Source organism: Sparus aurata, chromosome 14 (genome assembly GCF_900880675.1).
Source record: "Sparus aurata chromosome 14, fSpaAur1.1, whole genome shotgun sequence".
Taxonomy (NCBI): domain Eukaryota; kingdom Metazoa; phylum Chordata; class Actinopteri; order Spariformes; family Sparidae; genus Sparus; species Sparus aurata.
Window position 1 is genome coordinate 22,238,041 of NC_044200.1, and position 25,043 is coordinate 22,263,083.

General features: G+C 42.8%; 1 protein-coding gene across 1 annotated transcript in view; it reads left to right on the plus strand.

Moving 5' to 3' along the window:
- The first annotated feature begins 2,194 nt into the window (after positions 1-2,194).
- The window catches only part of usp6nl (USP6 N-terminal like), an 84,228-nt gene continuing 61,379 nt past the window's right edge, over positions 2,195-25,043 (plus strand). The window contains exons 1-2 of the mRNA XM_030439867.1: positions 2,195-2,482; positions 11,590-11,696. Coding sequence (XP_030295727.1) covers positions 11,693-11,696 — 4 coding nt within the window. The 5' untranslated portion in view covers positions 2,195-2,482; positions 11,590-11,692. The remainder of the gene's footprint in view (positions 2,483-11,589; positions 11,697-25,043) is intronic.

A 25,043-nucleotide genomic window follows, 5' to 3' on the forward strand; every position in this document is an offset into this window, starting at 1 on the left:
CTTTACTTTATTAGAAAGTCAAAACTAAGACTGTTGGAGACTTTTCAGAAGCAGAAATCTGCAGCCCCGTCCTTCCATTCTTCTATCATTTCATCTCCTCACCTCATCCTTCGGTTTTTTCCCCTCTCGTGTCCACGTTGCATAAACTTTGCACATTGAAGAAAAGCCAAGAAACAGAAAGACAAATCAAGACTTTTTTGTTGACAGAAATCTGCAGCCTTGTCACAGTTCGTCCTGTCATTCCTTTATCATCTCATCAGGCGAGCAACTGTTGAGATTATTGAAGCAGAAATCACCAATAAAACAAAACCCAGGTGCTTCTCCTTTTCTTTTACTCCTTCTTTCACCAAAATAACCACATTTAAAGTCTCTTTAACACAGAAATACGTCTCTTTCTGCTTATTTTCATGTTCAACATGAACCGACTCTGACTTTTTAAAAGATTATCTGACTCAAACAAGAAGAAAACATCACACTTCCTCTCCATCCTGCTGTTGACAGCTATATTTAGGAATCTGCAACACCTTGTCTGACCAGCCTTTCCTCTGTTATCCCTTCAGAAACATCACGTCCTGCTGCAGGTAATGTTGAGACCCTTTTAAACAGAAACCTCTTCTTTGGTGAACAGATATATCTCTTCCTCTCTGCTGTCCTCTCCCTCTGCAGACCTCCCACGCACACTTTCTGCCTATAGAGGTCAGTATGGACTTAAAGAATCAGGGCGACAGATGTACGTGTGGTGCTGATCTCATGTGTCGTCTGCTGGTGAAGGCTGTAGTGTCACATGACGGATGAGATTACTCGTGTGTGTGCCACCGGAGAGCAGATGTATATGACCCGTTAGTTTATCAGCAGATAACTGCTGTTGTCATGTAAACAGCAGAGGAGTGAAGTGTGTGGACACCTGACACACTCGACTACAAAACAAGTGCCAGATGATGTCGAGATAAGAATACAAATCGTCACACTGAAAGTTTAAGATAGATTGTGGTCATAACTCTCCATATAATGCACTCTTGACTTTAATTAACTTGCTTTAATGTCTTTTAGGTCGTATTTCGACATGTTCTGCTTGCTTTAATTGCATCTATATGTATTTCTGTATTGATAACTTAATGTAAAGTGGTCTCTACATAGTTTTGGAGAAGAATGAGGTGATAATACAAACTCCAAAATGTGTATTTTTGCATAAACAAGCTGTTGTCAGAGGACAATAAGGTCCCCAGAACACTGTTTGAAAAGGTGGCAGGGTCCGCCACATATAAACAAAGTAAAACAGTATGAAACTGTGTTGTTCTCTAAGGTCAGTTTGTTTACTCAGTCATGAAAACAAAGAGTTTGTTTGTTTTGATTGAATGAATGTTCTCCCCAAAAACTACATACTGCGCCTTTAAATGTCAATTTATCAAGACACTTAATAAATAAATTACATCATATTTCGACTATTAATATTTGTTTTGGTCTTGTTTCTAGTTGCATAAACTCTGCATGTTAAAGATGAATTTAAAAGTTGTAAAGACCTTTTAAAAGAGAAAATGTGCAATAAAACAATAGTTGCTTTTAATTCCTTAATTACTCTTTCTTTGGCTTTTGACACCATGTAGAGTGTTGATTTTATGTCTATACGTGCATATTTTTATCTCTGTTTTATCTTTTTGTGCAGCACTTTGGAAACCTTGTGTTTGTTAAAATCGTGCTATATAAATAAAGTGGATTGGAATTGGAACTAACATAATTACAAAAAATGATGGCAATGAAATAGAAATATCATCTTATTTTACATTAAGAAATAACAAAAAACAACACAGAAACAGAAGAAAAAGAATAAACAGGAAGGGGAATATAAACATGTACATTAAAAAGTACAATTTCTTAAATAATATACATAAAAGAAGATTATATCTATTTTCTTCAAGTTAATTTTGGTTCCACGTGACATTTAAAACAATTTTACATTAATCTCAATTAAAAAAATAATTAAAAATGCATTAGTTTGTTGTGTAAAATAATACATTTAATTTTTATAGCTTATAAAATGAAGTGTATGATTCTAAAGTACACTTCTCAGACTTTATTGTCTAACAGATGTGTTGTTCATAAAGTCTGGTTGTCATGACAATGAAGACTCCAGTATTTTATCTCTCACCAATCACAACAATATTTACAATCAGAGAGTAAAAACAAACATTTTAATGGCTCAGTGTGTCTCGGTTCGTGTGAGTGTCGCAGGCTGGACCGAGCTGCAGCAGAACCGGCAGCACCAGCAGCACCAGCAGCAGCATCATCCGCCCGGTGAGGTCAGATCAGCCCGGCGGGCGGCGCATTGCTACCTGGCTGCGATCCTGCACGGCTTTTCCACACTAGAGTTTGAGAAGTGCCCTGGACTTCCTGGTACGGGACCATGGACATTTTCAGCTCCAGTTCGGCCGGAGCAATACCTGCAGCGATGTGATTCGCGAGGACCCGTCGAGTTGAGAGCAAGGTGAGTTGGTTAGCTCCCCTCCCCGGTGTTGTTAGCTGAAATGGGAACTTGTCGAGCTCCCATGAAATGCATCTGTCAGTGGAGACGGTGGTGTTACTGCGGGGCTGAATGACGGTAGCCCCATTAAAACGGTAGCTGCTGCTTCTTCTTCTTTTTCTTTTTTTTCTAATCAAAGTGAACCGCAACATGGCGTCGGGCGGTTTGGCGGGGACTTTGTTTGGACCGCCTGTGCGAAACTGTTCACGTTGTTTTACGTTTGAGAAAGATGATATATTGTGTTTTATTATTGTAAACTTTGTGCTTATTTGTATTCACCGAGGCCTACCTAGCCAAACCCACCACTGTTGAGCTAGCATAGTGGAACATGGCGGCTTCCGGTATCGTCCGACAAAGTAAAAGTCGTGTTTACACGCATACGTTACTAAGACGTTAGCTTGCTGTAAAACATCCTAAATATCGATATATTTGTATAAAATGGCGCTTCATATACGCTGCCTCTTCTTCCTAATGCTATTAGTAGTCTGTAAGTTTAGTCAATATCATTGGCAGCACATGTTTTTATGTTGTAAAGAGCTGCTGCTAATGTTGAGTTATTTCATGTCAGGTTTGTCGTATTAAAATAAGCTAAGCCGTATGTAAAGTCATAAACATAATATTCAAAATCTGTCCTATAAAAGGTGAGAATATTTTACTTAAAATGCTAACAATGAAGCTACGAGGTTCAAAGTAAAGCTAATAACTGTATTTTAACTGCAAGTCTTTTATTTTGAACGTCACGTCGCTGTAATTCCGGTCGTATTCTCGTACGTTGACGTAGCCGAAACCCCCAAGGCTGCCTCCCGCAACGGAATCAATGCGGCCGGAGCACCAATCACGGCCTCCCATTGGCTGTCGCCCCGAGCTCTCAGCCTCCCGATTGGCTGTGACGGCCTGTCACTCACTTTGATGAGCTCGGAGCTGCTGCGGCTGCTTCGTCTGTAGCGTTTAAATGAATCGAGCAGCTCAGTTGTTTACGTTGTAAAATCAGGAAATACGCGGATATAAACCGTTGCGTGTGGATGCGGGGTTAGAAATGCGTGTGTTTGATAAAGTTGGGCACTGTGTGATGTTTTCTTGCCCCGCGAGAGAGCGGGTAGAGTTACCTTTGTAGCAAGGTGCGTTAAGTTGTACAGTAAGAAAATACAAGCGGATGTAAGGTGGTCCACTTTCAAAATAAAAGCCCGAAACGTGTCAGAGCCATATTTATATGTATAGAATACATGGAAAAACCTTGTTAATGTCTAAATCCACATAGTCAAACTATTATATTGATATAGAGCATAATCACATTAACAGATAGCTCAAATTACATGCAGACAGTATGATTCCTGCATGCACTTATAGAGCTTCTAAAGGCTTGAACATGCAGTAAAAATCAATATATTTAATATTTTTAAAGATGTATGCAATAAATTTGCTGTTCCGTAAAATACATCCAAGTCTGTATCAGTTCAAAGTAGGATTAAAGGTCTTCCTTAAGAAAATGGTGGTTTTATTTTGAAATTCTTTGCAAGGGAATCAAACATGTGAATGCTGCACATTTAACTCTGGTGTGTCTTTCAATCCTTCCTATCCCGCTTCAGGATAATGCGGCTTAGCGCAGTCAGGGGCTTTACAGTTTGAAAACACAAGGCGTGTACTAGTAGTACCAGCAGTGTGTTCCACCGTGACTGTGAGGTGTTTTTAAGAACCAGAACCTTGTGATGTGAGGTCCACCTGCAGGACTGGAGTGTCAAAATAAGCAGGGAGTGATATTTGACTTCCAGTAACAAACACAACAACCACAAACTGAGAGAAAAATCATGTTTTTAATCAGGAGAGTGTGTTCTGTCTTTCCTGATATGGTTGTCAAATAAAAAAAAAAAAGACTTTATATGGGTTTTTTCTCTCCACGGTGTTCAGTGTCAGGCGGCGATGAAACGAGCAGCATGTCAGGATGTGTCAGGGTCAGACTATTCGCTTTATCAGCTTTTTATTCTGAGCCATTGTGTCACTGCTGCTGCTGCTGCTGCTGAGTGGCTTTTCTGGGATCAGCCCTTCCCCAGCTCTGATGCAAAGTAAAGATAGAGAGCTGAGCAGAAGCAACATTCCTGGAAGAGGCACATCCTGTCACACTATTACTACTAAAACAGTCATAACATAAGCTGCAGGTTTGGGCTAAAGCCTGAAACTACAAAAAAAGATTAACTTTGCTTATTAGAGTTCTGACACCTGCAAATGAAACTGACAAAACTTTTAATTTGCAAATGGCGTCTGATACAAGTCAGACTCCCCGCAAACTTTATCTTAGACGGTCAGATGCTGAACTTATCAGAAAATGCGTCTCCTCTAATCTTTGTGTTACATATTCGTTTACTTTGGGTGACTTGAAAAAATAGTCAATAAGACGTCTTTTACTGGCTGAATACAGGTAAAACTAAAGTTGCTGGTTGTGACCCAGAATCCAGAATAAACATGTATGTTGTGTCGGTAAAAGTTGATGGTTTTAGTCCAGGTATTGTCAGTTTCACGACGGAAAGTATCTGAATTTGAGACAAGAATCTGGGTGTACAATATAGATTATTTAAGGCCAGGACTGACCTAAGTTTTGTTGACTTTTATAGGTGATTTGTAATGAAAATACCAGATTTGAGGCGCTTTAACCACAAAGTTTAAAGTGATCCATTCAGGGGAAGACTTCACCGTCTCCCCCTCTCTGTCTTCATGCTTTGACTTTAAGATTGTTCCTAGTTATTAATTTCCCCGAATGTCAGAGGATCCTTTTAAAGTCTCAATTCTAGTGACTGAATATTTATTTTTGGGTTAACTGTGCCTTTAACACGACAGAATTGACCCCAAAGCTTCTTCCTCCCTCTTCCTCGAGCCTCACAGTAAAACCCATCAGACAGCGTCTCAGTGTCTTGCTCTTGGAAACTGCAGTAGTATAAAAGTTCACTGCTGCATTATCTTGAAGTTAAAGGTCTGATCAGTCGTCATGCCACACCGCTGCCAGTGCACCATTGTCAACCGCTGACCTTTTTACTCACAGCCCCCCGCCGACTCTTCATACATAGCTGCAGCTCTGTGTGGCATTTCAGAGCCGGAGTGAATGCGAGGCACATTTGCACCCTGCTGATAATAGTTAACTACAGCTGCAGGTTTCCTCTCAGGGTTTGATTTGTCTTAGTTAAACGCTGCAACGCAACATTTTACACATCATAAGCAACTGTTTTTATCCACGTACTTTGCTTTAAAGCCGTAATATGTAACACTTCTGCTTTTAAATGTCTAAATTATACTATGTGTTGTGTTGAGTTGTGTACCTTCATTATCTCTAATAACAAATGTTCAAACCAGAGAAATCTCTAACTTTACTCAGGGTGTAATGATGCTTTTCATTTTGTCACTAGTTATCACTTTCAGGAGGCAGTCAGCAGCCAGTTAACGTTTCCACAAACCATCGATTTGGTGACATTTTTACGTGCTTGCCACCATAATGACCCTTCAACGATGTTTATGAGCAGACCTTCATATCTGGAATTGAAGGGGACGGTGGTGGAGTATCAGGCAAGAAGACTTTGAAGCCAGTGACTGCAGTTCAAGACTGTGTTTCAACATTTTAAAGTGTTAAAACCACAGGATAGTTTTGATGATGGACTTCAGCTTATTTATTCGTGCAAGCATGACTTCATTGGATATTTTTAAGGAGCCGCTGGGACAACTGTCAGCCGAGTTTGTGAATATTTTTCGACAATAACAGGTGTCTCATGACCATCTCCTGCCGTGGTTGTGGTGACTAAAACAGGTTTTTTAATCCAAATCAGAATTTAGAACAACATAGACTTCCAACTTTAAGTGTAAAGATTAAACATATTTGTGGTCTGTAGAAACGCATTGTCAAAATACAGTTTTTTGCAACTGGGTTGAAGTCAGAGAGTGAGTAAGGAAATCGACTAAACACGATGATGAAAAACTTTAAAAAATAACCTCGTCAGTGAAAATATCTGCCTGAATCATGTCAGATTGATTTTCAATGAAGACTGCAACTCCCACGATCCCTTGCTGCCTACATCTTTAATTTAGTTTTGATTGAGGAAGCCAGAGTGGTAGAAATTACACACGGCGCATTTAAATTCTGTACTTGTCGTCTGACCAGCAGTTTAAAAGCCAAATATTAGATTTACAAATCTATAAAAGCAGGAAATCTTCACATTTGACAATCGAGACACATCTAATGTTTGAGACTTTTGTCCAATAAATTACTCAAAAGTCTTCCTCTTGCCTCAGCACCAGTTGTGTCTGATTAGGTCAAAAAGTGTCATTAGAATTGATTCTGTCTTTTAAAAATGACCTTTATATGAATCAACTGGACTTATTTCAACTAGAGGCAACAGAAAACGTTCAGTACTGTTTAGGTTTGGACGTGCACATCCTTCTAATGTTTAATATATGCATCTCACCACAATGTCCAAATTTGGTAAAGAACGTAAAATGTGACTGATTCAGAGAAAGATCCTCACAGCGAGCTGGAAGCTGCTGCTGGATTTGTGGCTCGGTGACAGAGAGGAAATGGAAAAGCCCCGCAGTCGTCAGGGTCAACAACCACAAATTAGTTCATCTCCTTCTTCTGTTCTCTTTCTATCTCTGTTACAGCGTCCACAGAGCCTCTCCAGAAACAATCGAATGAGTCAATGTGTGTGAGCGTGTGAGAAAGTGTGTGTGTGTCCTCTTGTTGAAAGGGCAGTTTATTTGCCAGGCTGCACGGCGTCAGGTGGCTTCCCAAACTCAAAAGGCAGTTTTGTCTGACTGGTTGTCTGTAACGTAGCAACAGAGACTTTACAGGCTCTCTCTCTCTCTCTCTGAGCTCCATGCAGTGAACCGTCGTCTGTCCTCACAGCTCTGTACCTGAAACTAAAAGGTTCTTGTCTATGGGATCACACAGAGAGGCTGAAAAGGCTTTTTGAGTTCCAAGTTTGTGTCATTATATGGTTCACGTATCCCTCTCTGTCTTACTTAAAGAAGAGGCAGAGTACAGTCAGACAGTTGGCTGGCAACTGGTTGTAAAAACCAACTGGTCTCCATGTCAGTACTCGATCGGTATGGTTTTAATTTCTTATGATCAATAGTTGATCTGCTACTTTCTGCTATTTCCAAGCAAAATCATCTATTTTAAATAGTGGCAAGCTGCATGTAAGTGATAATTTAATGTAAATTCAGTATAAATATCACCTTACTTGTTTAATCTGTATGAAAACTGTGTCAAACAGCAGGTTGTGATGTCGGACGTATTGGTGGGTGGATTGTGTTTATCTCTGGACATGCTAAGCTAGGCTAACAAGCTGTCGGCTGTAGCTTTTTTATTAATCGTACGTATACAGGAGTGAGATGGATGTGCACCTGTGTAGGTGGAAGGATGCTGAAAAGGAAGAAGAAGACATGGAATAAAAAAGCCGATATATCTGGTTCTGTTATCAGTTTTTGTTTTTGATGGAGTCCAGTACAATGAGAGACCCGTGGATGGATCCCTCACCTCTCCATTCATCCACTGATCATTCTGTCTTTGTGGTCATCACATCAACACATGTGCTGTGATGTTGTTAAAGATGTATATTATTCAAGACAGATGTTTTCATCCTGAGTCTGACTCCAAACAGTCCTGCAGGGCTGCCGTAGCTTCACCTGTCCACACTTTACCAGTCTGTAGGGATTATTTTGGAAATGTTACGTTTCTTTACGCTGCAACTTTAGGTTTCTTTCAGCTCAACTTTCAGTTTGATGTTGTCACAACAAACATGGATGGAAAACGTTGAGACATCGTTAGAAATATCCAGCGGTTTCATGCTAACAAACATTGAAACTAGGGTTGTCACGATACTAAAATTTTCAACTCGATACCGATACTCAGGAAAATATTCAATACTCGATACCATTTTCGATACCACAAGGATAAAAAAAAGACCCCGAAATGTAAAAGAAATATTTTGATTGACAGGAAAAATGCAAAAATAACCTCTGTTACAACATGTAACAATTAACAGAACTACACGTTAAATATTTATAATAAAAAACAGTTGTGCAAAAAGAAACTGCAACTATGATAACAAGTTTCAGGTCTGAGGTTGTGCAAAAGTATTGGTATCGATACTTTTGAAAATGAGTATCGTATCTGGATACAACATTTTAGTATCGATACTTTTTTGAGTTTCGATACTTTTGTCAACCCTAGTTGAAACATAGTCTTGCAACAGAAACACACGACCTTCTCCTCATTACCATATGTTCCTGTCTTACTTTAAGCAAAAAAAAGCTAATTAGTATGTCACTAAAAATGTTGAACTATTCCTTTAGAAAGGCAGCAGAAGGTCCTTGCATGTTATTTCTGGAACCTGCAGGTCGACTGAAGTCTGATCTGGAATTCAATACAGTGCAGCAGAGAGGCACACACACACACACACACACACACACACACACACACACACACACACACTGCACATTCCCTCACTGTTGTCCAGGCCTTGGCACTGGGATGCTGCTGCTGCTCGTCTTTATTGGCCGCTGATCCCGCTGGCTCGCTGCTCTGCTCTCTTTTAATGCCCGGCTTCTGAGCAGCAGCAGCACACAACACACCACCAGATGCTGGGCCACCCTCTGGCCTGTGTGTGTGTGTGTGTGTGTGTGTGTGTGTTAGCTGTGTTGGCTCCTGACCCGGCTTCAGATGTAACTAACCTCGCGTCCAGCAAACACACACCGCTGTATCGGCCAGTGTGGGTTCAGGAAGGCCGACGCCGATGATTTTGGATGAAACGCCACCAGCTGCCGGCGTTGCTGTTGTGTCGGCGGGCAGTTGATGCACTTCAGAGAGGTCCAACCAGTCTGAGGTTACACTGGTTACTCTTTAACACAACATAACAGCAGCTACACGTCGCTCACAGCTGCTGGCCCGCTGAGTTAACGACACAGAACAAAAGAGGTCTTGTTTCCAGCAGCAGCAGCAGCAGCGAGGTTTGACTGGCATGAAGGCAGATTTTTTTTTTTTTAGATTGATTTCAGATAGAAGCTGCAACTAATAAAAGTTTTGAGTTGTTTTTGTCTTTGCAGTCTGACTCCACACTGAGGATCGTAATATTTTTAATTACATTTTGGATCAGTTTAGAATTAAAGCTGCTTAACTGACAGCTACAAGGCGTTTTAAGACTCCAGCGCGTCTTTAAAAGCTCTGACAGTAGAAAGACAAAGTTAGCTGGCGGATATAGTGAAGCATCGAGCAGCTGCAGGGCAAAACAAAGCTAAGAGAAGAGCCAGTGATGTCCTGAAACACAACTCTAAATGTGTCTGCTGGATGTGTTAAAAGGTTTCTGAATCTGCAAAGTTACTGAAGTCAAATACATTCAGTGGAGAACGTCGTCCGTCTGAAAACAAAATTGTCTTTCCGCACCAGATTTCATGGAGTTGTTCATAAAGTTTTTGCTGTATCTTACAACTTAATAATCAATATATATAAAACCAACCGTATCCAACACATTAACCATAACAGAGCGCTTCTCTTCACTGCCACAGAGCTGTTGGTGGTAGAAACGATCCCTTCATTCAGACGTTTTGACCTCAGACTTTCTGTAAACTGAGCCCAGCGCCTCAGCGGCGGCTCGGCTGATTGGCTGCGTGCTGGACGGCTCCGTTAGCTTCGGTCTTGACGACTGGCTGGCGTCCCGGCTCAGAGGCAGAGGTGGACATATGGTGGATCTAATCCCCGGGTCAGAGCCTCTCAGCTAATAGGGGTTCAGATGTTCTTAGAAACACTTGGCTGCTCGAGTAAAGTATGAGAGACTTCTGCGTTTGTGAGTGTTTGTAGGCGGGAACAGGTGACGTCAGGTGTTTCCACACCAATCCAATCAGAGTTCAGCAATATCAGAATGAAGCTCTGATGACAGTTTGTGCTTTAAAGACTTATATCTGCTCCAACATGTGAACAGCTGCTCTTTGATTCTGCTTTTCAACCCGTCCAAACCCCGGCTATAAACTCCTCGTCGGTGATAACGACGTAGATAACGACGCCCATCAGGCAGTTTTCGCTCCCTTTCCAACCTTTTACAGCGAACGACTGTGTGCACAGATTGCTGCTCCGCTGCGTGTTTGTCATTCCCCCCGCTGCTGAAACAATCTGCTGACCTGTGCTGCTTTCACTCGCAGCCCGGGGAGGATATCGGATCCTCCAGCATCTGCAGTTGTCGTGCTCATGGCAACATGGGGACGGAGGGAGGGGATGGAGAGGAGAGGGGGGGGGGCTTAATTACTACATCACCTGCATCATTTCCTCCCCTCCGCCTTCCTGCCCACCCCTCCCACCTCCTCCCTCGTCCGACAGGCATCTGCAGAGTGATCAAATTACCCATTATTACCGCATACTATCATCAGATTACCGTTATTCAGTCCAATGACCGTGGATGGATGTTCATGTACACACACACACACACACACGCTCAAACAAGGCTGTTCATTCAGCCGCCCTCTGCGCCCTGCCAATTCTGTCCCAGTCAAGATGTTAATGGGCCGGCCCACATCTTTAATCAGCTGTGTGTGAGAGATGGTTGGTTCAAGGCAGCATTTGTCCATTTCTAAAAACATCTGAAAGCATTTGTGTCCCTAATTTCTCTGTCGAGTAAAGAAATAATTGTGTTTTCTGTCTATTAAATGTGAACAAAGCCCACTATGATGACTTGGAATGTCTTGTTTTGCTCGACCAGTAGTGTAAAATCAAAAATATTCACTTTACAGGGATATAAAACAGAAAAAAAAGTTGCTACAACACACATTTATGGCATTTTTCCACTTACGGTAAAATTCCCGGTAGACATCAAACAATGAATCATCCAGATTAGATCATCCAGAGGTTCATCGAAACTTACTTTGGCTCTCTGTTGATTAAATAAAAGACTTAAAAGACTAACTGGAAACAGAAAGTAGAACAAAGACAACTAGATAAAAGAGCGAGCTGAGCCGCTGCTTCATCCTCAGCTCCTCCGTCTTGATATTAAAGCTGTATTCTGGACGTGCAGAAGTGATTTCATGTTTTTCTCTGGTTCCCTCCTCAGGTCATGAGTGCCTCTAGGAAAGACCCAGTGGATTATAACCTCACCTGTCCAAAGCCCCGCCCTACCTGGGCCTCGCCCTGCCCCCCACCCCCGGACTCCCACCATGAGTAAGTTCCTCATGTTTATTTTAATTTATGCGTTCACTGAAAACTATTCAGCAGCTTTTCTCTTTAAATCCAGAAGTATAAAACACTCGCTGACACACTGCTGCAGGTACGGTGACTCGTGGAGGGTTCTGAAGTTGCATTGTGAACCGTGAATCTTGAGTTTTTGTGATTGGTGTTGGTGCAAAGAGGAGGGATTGTTTGTGGAGCTGAATGAGGACAAGAGGACAAGAAGAAACCTTGTTTTATATTATATATTATATATTATATCATATATTTGGGAGTGTTGGGTCGTAACACTTGTGCATAGAGAGAGAAAACGCTGCATGTCGGCTTCGATTTCGAGCAGAGGGTCGACCACACTGCCAACAATAAGCTCAGGATAGACGGACGCAGCCAGAACAAGCTTCACCTCCATGTTCTTGGTCACCAGGGTCACAGCTGACAGCCGTGTCCACAGTCACAGATGATCTGATGTCTGCGTCGAGAACTATTTTGAGAAAAGACGTTTTGTGGCGACGGGGCTCGAATAATCTGACTGTGATCAATTGTACCTCCTTTACAGTAGTTTAGTTCAGAGTTGGTTTTTTTGGAGCCATTAGTGGAGCAGCAGATTAAGACACTCTTTCATTAATGAGGCTTTAACACTATTTGGTGAAATCAGCAGCAGTGTTTGACTTCTCTAATGCTGGATTAGTTTCTGGGCTCGGAGGTGTTTGTCGTGGCTCAGCTTCGGTCGGTGACTGAAACCTTCTTTTCCCAGCAGAGAGAGCTGGAAGACACTTTGGAGTGAATGGTTCGGGGTTTTATTTTGCTCTGATATGTAATCTATAGGATCACGGGCGCAGAACACATAAGAAGTGTTTGAGACGTAGCGTGAACACGTTGGATCTTTACACCTTCATCCTGCTTCCTCTCCGTGACGGCAGAAAACATATGGCACGGTGCTGCAACCCACCACCTCATCACTCATCAATCACACCGCAAGGCATGATGGGAGGGCAAATGTAGCGGGATGTGCTCTCCATCAGCTCCATCTACAGTGTGTATGTGTGTGTGTGTGTACGATGTGTGACTGTAATGGCACGGCCTCACATGTCGGCTCAGTGTGAGTCACCCGGCGAGGACAGACCGCAGTATATTCGCTTAATGTCTCATATGTTCATACATGTGTGCAGCGTCACACACACACACACACACACACACACACACACACACTGCAGCAGCAGCAGCAGCAGAACTGATCATTTTTATCTCCGGGGTGTGTCCTGCGTCCTGCTCGTCATGAGACGGAGAGATACGGATGAAATTCACATTGCGATTATTTTCACAGATACGGAGATTTCGATACGAGTCACAGGTTTCATGGATATTTAAATATATTCGAAATGATGACGTTATTTTTTTTGTTCAGTTCTGTTCCAAACAAGCCCGGTTACAGAATATAATCTCTGCATCATCTGCGTTTTATTATCTAATGGTGTGTTGTGACACTTTTAACCTCTTTATCAAAAAAAATGGCCGCTCCTGTGATCTAGATATTGAGAAGATGATTATATTACAACGGATTGTAATCCCTGAACCTCGACCTTACTGTATGGATATCAGGGGAATCATTTTAATGTAAGTGGAGATGGAGTTGGGGATTATGCCGTGACTGAATGACTGAATCTCACAGTGGAAACACTGAATTTGACGTGATTGTAGAATAAGTAATAAGGATAATACAGTCAGATTTGAGCACCAATACAGTCATACCAGATCAATACATCCCTAAATGTTGACATGTTAGATATACTTCATGACTTGTAGGTAAAAGGGACTCTGGTAGTTATATTAAAGGTGCATTTTGGCAACTTTTCCCACTTCACGTTGTGGATTTCCTTTAAAGAAAACAAAACATGTTGAAATGTAATTCAGTACTTTCATATCTGTGATTTAAGCACCTGTTGCTGTTGCATCATTCCTGCTTCTTCGTCTGCTTTAGAAACATTTAGAAAACATTTCCAGATAATATGTAACAGTGGCATGCACAGACTTTTTGAAGGGCAGGGGCGAAAAGAAGGGCACTTTAGCACGTGTTTTGGTTCCCAAGAGGGCACTTTATCATGTTTTAACCAGCCATGGGGGCAGTTTAGTGTGTTTTGCCAACCAAGAGGGCACTTTAGCAACGCATTTTGGCTGCCAAGAGGGCACTTTAGCGCGCGTTTTTCAACAATTGGGCCACTTGTGCACACCACTGATATGTAATGTGAATATGATGACCACCAAGTAGAACGACTCACTGATCATTTCATTGAGCCACAGCAGTCTTAAACGTTTAGAAAATGTGAATTAAACTTGATTGTAACACGTTAACGCGTGTGATTTAAACTGCATCTCAATAATACCCAGACTGGATGTTATATTACATGTATTGCTGTCAGTTAATCTTCACGTGTGAATCAGACAGATTATATTTTCCTCGCTGATACGAGGCCTCAGTGGTTTACAGCTCTGCCCTCTCAGACCTTCTCGTTGTCGTGTGCTGTTTAGCTCACTTCACAGATAAGAGCTGAGCGGCAGCCTGCCAGCACCGTTAACTCACTCTGCGCCGCTCGACCGCCGCCGAGCTGCGAGGCTGCAGATCTGTGTACCAGAGGGCTGGCACTGGGTTACCGGGGCAACCCAGCGCATGTGAGGCGTTTACTGGAAGGCGATTGGATTAAGCAGACGCTGCTGAAGGGGAGCGCTGAGAGGTTTAACCCGATTACTGCCTTTTCCTTTGCACAGTCCGTACACATACACAAACAGGTGTGTGTGTGTGTGTGTGTGTGTGTGTGTGTGGCAGGGGAGGTTAGGTGGTTGATCTGATTGATTGTGAGTGATTAAAATGGAGGGAAGCGTGATTGATGAGCTGAGTCGTGTAACAGCGGGAAAAGCCTTTCGGCAGCTTGGTGGTTTATGCGCTCTATTTCTAAGTGTGTGTGTGTGTGTGTGTGTGTGTGTGTGTGTGTGTGTGTGTGTGAGACCCAAAGGCCTTGTTGCTTTAGATTCATAAAATCATTACATTGTTTTGTTGACAAAAGAGGCAAAAACATCTTGAAAATGTCAGAAAAATGATGACATTCTGTCGTTCTCGGCTAATTCTGCAGCTACAAACCGCTAAAAGTCAAATAAAATCAAACTCTATCGACGTAGAATAAATCAGGAGTAAAACGGAATGAGAAATGAGTAAAAACAATCAATAAAAGTCTCTAAAAACTCTTTATAAACACCTGAAATGAAGCAAAATGACCTCCAGATACTCAAAGAGATGAACAAACTGCTTGTTGTTGCTTCACTGTGACCTGAATGTGCTTGGTAAGCAGCCGGCGTTCGGGGAGAAAGCCTTTTTATGTGTTTCATTATTTATCCCAACCTTTGATAGACTCGCCCTCTCGCCTGGAGATGGTTGATATCCTGAGCTAATTACCTTAATTACCTCCCCGACAACACACGCGACAAACACAACGCACACACTAAACGCGCTCAGCTGCCGGCCCCGGGCCCCGGGCAGGGCGAGGTCAGCTTCCTCTAACGAGTCTCTTAACAAGGATGGATGACTTACTCCTGATGGTCTGAGTTTCACTGGAAAAGTGGAAAGAGGGGATGGAAAGAGAGACGGAGGAAGGAATAAGACTCTTCATTTAACGGAGCTTCACTGCAGGTGCTGTGCTGCAGGGAGTCCTGGCAGTGGGGTCTTAGATCCCTGAAGTGCTTGCAAGAAGTGCAAAACACTATAATTAGTAGTAATACTGAGGTTTAGACTCGTGTGGAAGCTCTCATTTGACCTCGGACCACACAACCAGACTGTTGAGTGTCTCATTCTGCTGTTTAAGTGACGTTTCCTTGTGGTGCGAAGACAAATAATCAACCCAATCACCAGAATAAATGTTAGTTAAGTGCGTCTCTGCAAAACCACAGATTCCTTTATCTTCATTTTCCTCTTTGCAGCTCTGTTTAAATCTTGATTTTTAAACTAAACTTTCACGGCGCAGTGCTTCTTTTATTCCCTCACGCTTTTAAAAGAGTCTGACCTCGAGTTGACGCTAAGAAAGACCCTCGTTTTCTTACGACGACACTTCTGACCTGTTCGCGAATATTTCCAGGCTCGCATAACAATACCGAGGATTTTCAAAGTGATCGCAGACGTTTGAAGCCCACTGTTTGCCGGACATGTTGCTAAATTATCCATGAAATTAAATAAAAAGCACAAAACATTCAGTATCACGTGGGCATGTCTGGGACAAAACTTTACCAGACGTCTGTGATCTAATCAAAACATGCCAACGTCGCCCCTCAGGCTGGACGTGACGTGACGAATAATATCAGTGTGAATGGAAGAAGCACTCAGTCATTAAACGTGCTAATAATACACCACAGCTCTGTCTGTCTGTCTGCGGCACAACGACTCCCAGCTGCTCCCCGCAGACCCGACGCTGCTGGAGGAAACAGAGTGATAACAGCGGAGGGAGAGGAGATTGATGACAAATGAGGAAGAGATGCAGAAGCAAAGAGTTTTTTTATTGGTGTTGTACAAACAGCGCTGTTAGTTAAAGGAAGGTAATGGCTCTGCGAAGATTCAGCGGCGCGTCCTCGTAGGAATAAATGGAGGGAAGGAGCGAGGGATAAAGAGGAAGGAGCTCCGATGTTGTTAATAAGTTCCTATTTATATTCTGTCTCTTCCTGTGGAGGCCTCGCATGACTTTTCCTGTGTAACAACAGGTCATAAAGCGTTCTATTACCTCATAATGAGCAGGTGACACGAGAGAAGTGATGTATAGCAGTGAATATGAGGAAGAATTAAGCTCAGTAATACAAACAGAATAGATTTTCCCTTGAAGGTTCGGTCTCAAACAGCTTGACGTCAGTTTTGATGCATCTACAATATACAATCTAGCTGTTTTTCTCATCCTTTACATCTATGTGCTCAACTTAGATTGTAACTTTTTGTTGCTGTAAAAATGTACCAAGAGTTCGCAAAGCAGATGTCTCTAAGATGTCACTGAAAGCGGCCATGACTGCCATGATCGTCTTCGCCAAACCTGATTAAACAAAAGGCAAGACTGCCTTAAAAGGATATTCCGGTGTAAGTTTAATCCATGGTCTAAATCACTGTGAAACTGTGTTAGACTCCCTCTCGAGAGATCAAGTTAGCAGACCGCTAATTTACGGAGTTTTATCAACCTCAGAAACGACCGCACGACAACAATACACTGCAGTAAATGGATCCAAATATAAACCGCCACCAAAAAGCCACAAATAATGCTCAGAACAGCACCAAACTTCAGCAACAGTACAAATAGGGTCTCAGCACATAGTCCGGGCATCTAACCTCCGCTAGCTTAGCTGGATTTCTACTGAAAAGCTGACTAAATTTACCACTCTTCTGCAGCAGCTTCCTGTTGACGGGAAGTCCCGACGAGTCGATTACCGAGTGCAGTAGAGTTCCGCGGCTCATGGATGAAAATGTATGATTATGACTCCATGGAAAAGCAATCAAAGTTCATATGTGTCTTACCTGCCAGTTTATAACAGTTATTATCGAGAGCGGACAGGGAAAAGAACGGAATTGAGCATTTCTAACCGCACTCGGTAATCGTCGCGTCGGGTCTTCCCCGACCCGGAAGCTGATGGAGGAGAGTTGAAGTCTGTTTTTAGCTTCACAATAGAAATCCAGCTAAGCTAGCAGAGGTTAGATGCCCGGACTATGTGCTGAGACCCTATTTGTACTATTGCTGAAGGTTGGTGCTGTTCTGAGCATTATTTGTGGCTTTTTGGTGGCGGTTTATATTTGGATCCATTTACTGCAGTGTATTGTTGTCGTGCGGTCGTTTCTGAGGTTGATAAACTCCGTAAATTAGCGGTCTGCTAACTTGATCTCTCGAGAGGGAGTCTAACACAGTTTCACGGTGATTTAGACCATGGATTAAATTTACACCGGAATATCCCTTTAAGTAGTCTCAGTGCTTTATTTTATGCTAATTTATTTTCCTTTTATTGTTACTAAATTAATTAAACACAGAAGAACAGCCCAACAAAGTGGTGAATGTCGTTTGGAAAGAAAACATTTTATCCCAAATGTTTCCAGAAGTCGCGTTTACTGAAGGTGACCTGTGTTTTATTTGGCCGCCTATTCGCTATAATTTCCGGGCGAGAGTGAGGAAGGAAGTCCATAAACGACAATAAATGCAATGTGAAGAACATTGTAAAACAATAGCTCGTCTGTGAACGTCTGTGCCAAAATTACATCATAGAAATTGTCATCAGTAATGATTGTGTGTGTTCACCGCCAGCAAACAAACATCAGGATCATTTGTGTTTATTCACATTACTCATACAAGTGTCTTTAAATCCAGATTAATGTTACGTTTGCTGCTGTCAGGTTGATAAACAGGAGTGAAGATGAATCCAATGTGTATTCTTAACAGTTAAAAATTAATCTCTGAGCTCTGCTTCATCAGAATCTGATGTTTAAATGTGACAACTAAAATCGTTACTTTACATTTTCGCATTTTTGGAAACTTGTCCATCACAGATAAAGCACGATATGTTCCTGAAAAGTGTTTTTCCTCTTCCTTATTGCCAGCCTGTTCCTAAAATAAGACATCAGCAACCCTAAAATTACCTTTTTAAAGGTTCCATGTTGTTATTAAGTGTTCAAATGTGACTTTACGACCTCTGAACTCACAAATGGGAGGTTTTGAGAGCGCTGTTGAGCAGCATGATGATGAAGATGATGATGATGAGGCACGGACAATTGGCTCCAATCTGTTCACCTGTCCTCCACCTATTACCACACACACACACACATGCACACACACACACTCTCACACCTCATTCATCTCTCCCTGTCGGTGAGACTGATGTAGCTGGGTGGCCTGCCGGGCACAGTGTCTGGGTGTGGTGCAGGATAATTACGTCCTCCTCGGAGCCTCATCTGGCCTCCATCTGCTGGACTCTAGCATGGTTAGCTTAGCCAAACAAAGCACGCAGCAAAGGGTCTTTACACTGACAATCCCGCTCCACCTGCGATATCTATTAAAAGTCGGCTGAGCGTGCAGGTTTCTCCGTCCAGCTACAATCACGCAGTCGGACACGTTCACAACTGGAAGCTGCTCAGCACACACTTTCTGTCGTTGGCGCTGTCGGAGATGTTTGTCTGAGCACCCGAGACACCTCGGAGAGTGTTATTACCTCGACCACATTTTCCAGGCCACAAGCCTTGTGAGCATTGGTGTGTCGAAGGTAGATGACAGCTAATGGTGCAGATGTGTCATTCTCCGCCCAAGACGTCGGCGTTCCAAATAGCTCTTAGCGGGTGTTCGGACTGGAATTAGCACAGCGTTAAAGTGCTGCTTCAGTGGAGGAGCGTTGCTTCCGGTGCCACCCAGCTGGTGAGGAGGGTAGTGTGTGATTCCAGTGGCAATAAAACCCGACAGTATTCTGAAGGTACCGCAGCTTCTGGTGTGATGTTTTATATACACGCCAGGCTGTTATATGGCGTATGTAAGAAGTTCCCAGTCCTCGTTGTCTGCCATGTTTTTTACACATGTGCTTTGCTTGGCTTGGTTAAAACACAAGTACCTGCTTGAAGGTTTGTCTTTACCTACTGTAATGGTGCAAAGAAGCAGCTGTAATATTCTTCCTTCCCACGGTATTATTAAAGAATAGCTGCTAATGAAGCTCCTCTAACTTGGTGACAAACATGTTTAATTTTCAATAAATTCTTCACAACAAAAGTCCTCCGTATGTTTGATATTTAAAATCTGTTATTAAAAAGCAGCAACATCTGGAAATGTTGGGTTTTCACCAACTTAACACAACTTCTGAAACAGCTGAAAGCAAACACGATGAAATACTTAAATCCAGCAGATATGTGAAATTACGAACACGAACGCAGGAGAGAAACTAAACTTCAAACCATAAAGATTCAGTACGAAGCTACAAAATGACTGAGAGCTGAACGCTCAGAGTTTTAAAAGCCTTCCTCTTGGGTTTCCTGCAGAGACACAAGTTCAGTCTTGCGATTATTTGCTTGACTGCGTTCACAAGACGTCGCCGCAGCCCGCTTGGCTAAAAACTAGCAAGATGGTGACCACAGTTTGAGTCAACGTTTCAACATTCATAAGTGTGAAACGTCAGGATATGTTCGAAGCCATGAGTTTCAATATTTGTAAACCAGGCACCACTGGGTATTTTTACGGATGCCTCAGGACAATATCCAGCTTCATTTGTGGCGACAAAAAACAGATATTTTGAGCCAGATCATGACGTTTTATTCACCGTAACCAAGTGGTTTTTGCTTTAACCTAACCAGAGCACCACCACCAAAAGACAGACGGCTTCTATCCCAGGCTTGGTGCGGTGAAGCTGGTAATGGAAATTGCCACTGCTTGGTTTGACTTGACGTGGCCCAAAGTGCCAGTGGAAAAACACAACAGCGTGGTTCACAAAATGCCGAGCAGCAGCAGCAGAAGATGTAAAATCACCTGTACCTTTACCTTTACCTGGAGTGAGCTTATTGCTTTTTAAGCTGCCGTCATAAAACAAACAGCGTCACGTATTCTTAGGGCAACGCTCGAAAGAGAACTGATGAATTCTTCTCCATTGTTTCTGCTCTACAGTGAATGTTTTCCACTCTGTCAGCTTCTGCTTTGGTTGGTGTACAAACTCTGCCTCATGCCAATAAAGCAGTCAGCAAAACAAATTGAATTGTGGGTTAAAAAGAAAAAAAGAGGGAGAAGTAGAAGCGAGAACCGCAGTAAGTAGCGTTCCGGGAGTTGCAAGCTTGATGACCTTTTCTGCTGCAGCAGTGAAAATATAGTGTTTATAAAGTCTCTGGCGTTAATGTCACACTGGAGACGGCCTCCACCGGCACATCGCCGCCTCATTTCCTTCCTGCGGGAGACCTTAGATGTGGATCTGACACAGCGGCTTTAATGAAACCAGCATGTCATCCGGCATAAAATCTGGACTAATTTTAATCCCTAATTTCTATTCAAGTTCAAATTCACAGCACGCCCATGGTGGCGAGGGCCTTGATGTGGAGGAAGCGCGGCAGGCTCATAAACCTGCCCGACCTGTGTAACAACAACAACAACAACAGTCCTCTTTCCTCAGGTGCTTTCCTCAACAAACAAATACCGATCTTTCTAGTAATTAGCCTGGAGTCATTCTGTGGGCAGAGAGGCTCCAAGAGAAGACACGTTTCACACCGCGGGGGACGTGTCATCGTCACTTCAAGGCTTAAGGGTTTAACTGTACAAAACAACAACAAACGTTGCCTTCGAGTGCTGTGAGAAATGTGGCGTCATTTACTGAGCAAACACGAGCAGAAGCAAGGACTGTGCAAATCTGAAACTCCCCTGACAGACCAGATGGTGAGAGGCAACATGTACCACTGTGCAGAACAGAAAGGCAACTTGTGGCTTTATTACTGTAACTTTTTTCTTGTTTTCAGCACTTGAATGTATTTAATCACGACTTCTAAAGTGAGAAACAACTGATAAAAAGCAGTAAGATGCAATAAAACCACTGAGAACGCCGCCCCCAAGCGAGAAGGCTGCCAAATCAGCGACCGCAGTTCGAGTCTACATGTCAACATCTGTAAGTGTGAAACCGCTGGATGTTTTTGATGAGCGACCTTAGCATTTCAACATCTATAAACATGACGCCACTGGATGTTTTTAAGGAGACCGCGGGACAGTTTTCGAGCCGTGTTTATGGCAACGAAACCAGAAGTCATTGTCGGTATGTGGGGTCAGTTTTAAGCTGTCTTGGTGGCGCTTTGAACGAGACCTCGGGACGTTTCCAGCCATGTTTGTAGATATTTAAAGCCAAACCGTAATGTCTTCCTGAGCCTAACTGAGTAGGGTTGTAACGATACACGTATCGAAGCTGAAATCGCGACACTCAGATCCACGAACCTGTCTCACGCTGTGAGAAGGCAGAATCGCGACACATCTTCCAGTCCAGATCAGCCCTATGAGCTGTAAGTAACACCACATTAACACCGCAGCGGTCGTTCGCCAATTCTCCGCCGTTGTTCGTTCACACAGAGCGAAACACCGCTGTAAAGACGAACCGCTGCGTAATTCACACAGAAAGCCGGCGCTGCGGCTCCTAAATAGACGTGACGGTACACGTCATGATGATGACGTGTGTGTGTTTTCAAGGGGTTTCCCCGTGTTTCCCCCGTCAATCAAAACCAGACGGAGACTGTCTTCTGGGGTAAAGTTCACTGAAGTCTCGGTCCAGAGGCCTGACCATCGTGGAGATTTTTTTTCATCATAAACACACAGTGAGTTAAAGTTTTTTTTGCCAGTGACAGGCGCTGTTTATCGGGCAGAAATGTGACGAGGAGTCGGTTGGACGGGCAGGAGGAAGGACGCTTCTCCACGTACAGCTGTGGTATTTTTCCTTGTTGCCAAAGAGAGTTACAGTTGCTACGTTACCTTAGTTTGGTTCTGTAATGTTGCATTGTGGGACATTGCTCTGTATTAAGTTGAGTGAGGGATCTGTGCAGTTAACAGACCATCAGATAGACACGCCCTCCACAATACTATCAGACAAGTGTCATATACAGAAGTTATTGAAAAAAATCAAAAATCGTGATACAAACCGAATCGTGAGTTTGTCGTATCATTACAGCCCTATAACTAAGTGTTGTTCGTGCCTAAACCCAACCAGAGCGTAAGCACAGCATCGTGACAAGAGAGTAATGGAAAATCCTGCAACAAAAGGTCAAAAACACACACGTAGCGTTTCTGTTTACTGCCTTCAGTGTGTTTATTTGTACTAAACGTTTCCGTATGAACAAAATCTCTGAATATCTGGACTTTTCTCTGACAGAAGCATCGGGTCGCTGTTGTCGTGGAGGCTCGTTGTGAGCGTCTCATTCGGAGGCCTGTGTGTAACGATGCAGTAACTGACACATCAGCGGCTCTGGCCTCTGTTTGAGGACAAAGTGAAAATGCACAGTTTCACTCACAAATTTTCTTTTATTCATCACTTCTTTTCCCCTCAAGAGTTCAAGTGTCCAACCAACGCCGGAGCTGATTGTTCTGAGATGGTCTATGATCGTCGATGGTGATGCTGTGTGCGTCGCTCAGAAAGACAACTTGTCCTTGTGCGGCTTTGATCATCATTTCCACTGCTGCGATCACACACTGACACATTTTGAAGGACTTTTTTTTCCTTTTTTTTTTGCGGACTGGGAAGAGAATTGAACTTGAAAGCATTTTGTGCTTATTTCTATGCTGTTAGAAGTCTCTCCTTCGTCTCTGTTTTCAGTCTGCTCTGTCCTCCTTTCTCTCTCTCTCGCTCTCTTTCTCTTTCCACCCAACCTCCCTGTTTCATTTCAATTCCTGCCAGTGTGTACTCGGTGATGTTTGAAGGTTAGTAGCTGTGTGTTGAGTGTGAAGTGTGTGATGTGATGCCAGTTGTGTGGAGGAATGCAGTTCTTCCTCTCTCCCCCTCTCAGCGTTTTCTGTCCTTTCCTTGCAGTGGTGAATGATGCTCGGATGTCACGTTTGTGGTGACAGGGAGGTTGTGTTCGAGTGTGTGTGTGTCTGTGTGTGTCTGTGTGTGTGTTGAGCAATAGGAGGGGGTGGAGGGGTTACAGGAAGGAAGCCTTGCTGGAATATGATTACATCTCCCAGTAAACAGGGCAGCAGTAGGAAATGGATCCTCAGACCCTGTCCTCAGGGCATCAGCCTCGACATGCTGAAGCCACCAGTCAGAGGATTCACTGAGTAAATATAATATTACTCAGACACACACAGACACAACCTGGTAGATCGCATACCTGAACGCATCCTCACCTGCACCTAACATACTGAACATGACAGAGTTATTTGTCAGCTTTTCCCTTCATTTAAAACTAGATCTGAAAAACTAGTCGTCTGGTTTGATGGATGAGATGAGAGTTTGGTTTGGATGAACAGTTCTGCATCAAACCAATCACCACACACAAAAACTACTTGGTGAGGGTGAGGACAAGGTCAAGGTTTGGCTTATAAAATACCGGTTTGGGTTGCAACAAAACCAGCTGGAGATGGTCCACTCTCCGGTGAAAAACACCCGGTGTGGTTGACACAAAAACAGCCAGAGATGGTCAGAAAAATTGAAAAATAGCCACTAAACAGATGGAAATGTTCCCCACAGACTCGACCATTTGGCAGCCTCGTGATTGATCAATTATTTGGTCCATGAAATGTCAGAAAATGATTAAACATGTCCATCACAGTTCCCCAGTCGCTCGAATATGTCTTGTTTGATCCCTCCAATTATCCAGAACCCCACAATATGCAATTTACTATCATCAGGGGCAAAGAAACAGCTAATTATCACACTGAGGAAGCTGCAGCCAGTTAACCTTTTTGCACATTTGCTTAAAAAAAAGGACTAAAATGGGACCAACTGTGATTTTTATTGCCTGTTTAAAAGGTCGGTGGATGTTCAGATGACACTGGTAAACATGAAGCTGATGCTTTCATTGATTTTGTCTCGTGCAATTCCTGACTTTGCTCGTGTCCAGCAGACAATCTTAACCAATCTTAGTTTTCTTGGTTTCTTCCTCTGGAGCCGTTGAGATCCTCCATTTTAATTTTTATCTTGTTTCTTGTCAGATTTCCATTTCTGTCAGACTGCAAAATCCTGTGATGCTTCTTTTTTTTGTACGCAACAGAATCCAGCCTTTAACCTCTTAATGAACGCCCCGATTTTAAGGTTCTTTTTCCAAAACTACATACTGAAATTAAAAGCATGACAGCTCCCACATAGTTTGAGACTCAGGGATGTGCTTGGTACCATTGGAAAGGTAACACCCTCAAGTTTTTTCTAGAAGTGTAAGTGTTATTCTACGACATACTGACACAGAGTTACAGAGGTTGGAACACAGGTTTTGGTTTCCGTCCAATTCAAATGTCAATAAACTGACTAAGATATAAAGGCTCAGGTATGTCTATGGCATGTGCGTTTTGCTTGGGTCCTTTTTTTCCAAGAGCGCCTACTGAGATTCAAAGGCTTATAACTTGAGAACCCCTTTACCTAGAAACATAATCTTGGTCTCAAATGAAAGCTAAGACCCTGGGGTTTCTTGCTTTTTTGACACTTGTAGCTAGTTTTGGGTAAAATGACATGGATATTCCCATTCTATGGACTCTTGACGAACTATGAAAAAAAAATTGTGGCATGACGTTGTAGCTGTGGAAAAAGGGAACACTCCGAAGGTTTGTAGGCATTCTTGCTTCTTGCGGTAGAGGGCTCTTTCTAAAGTTGTGTCATGGTGAGTTTAGAAGGCTATTACATGGTCTGGAAATAACT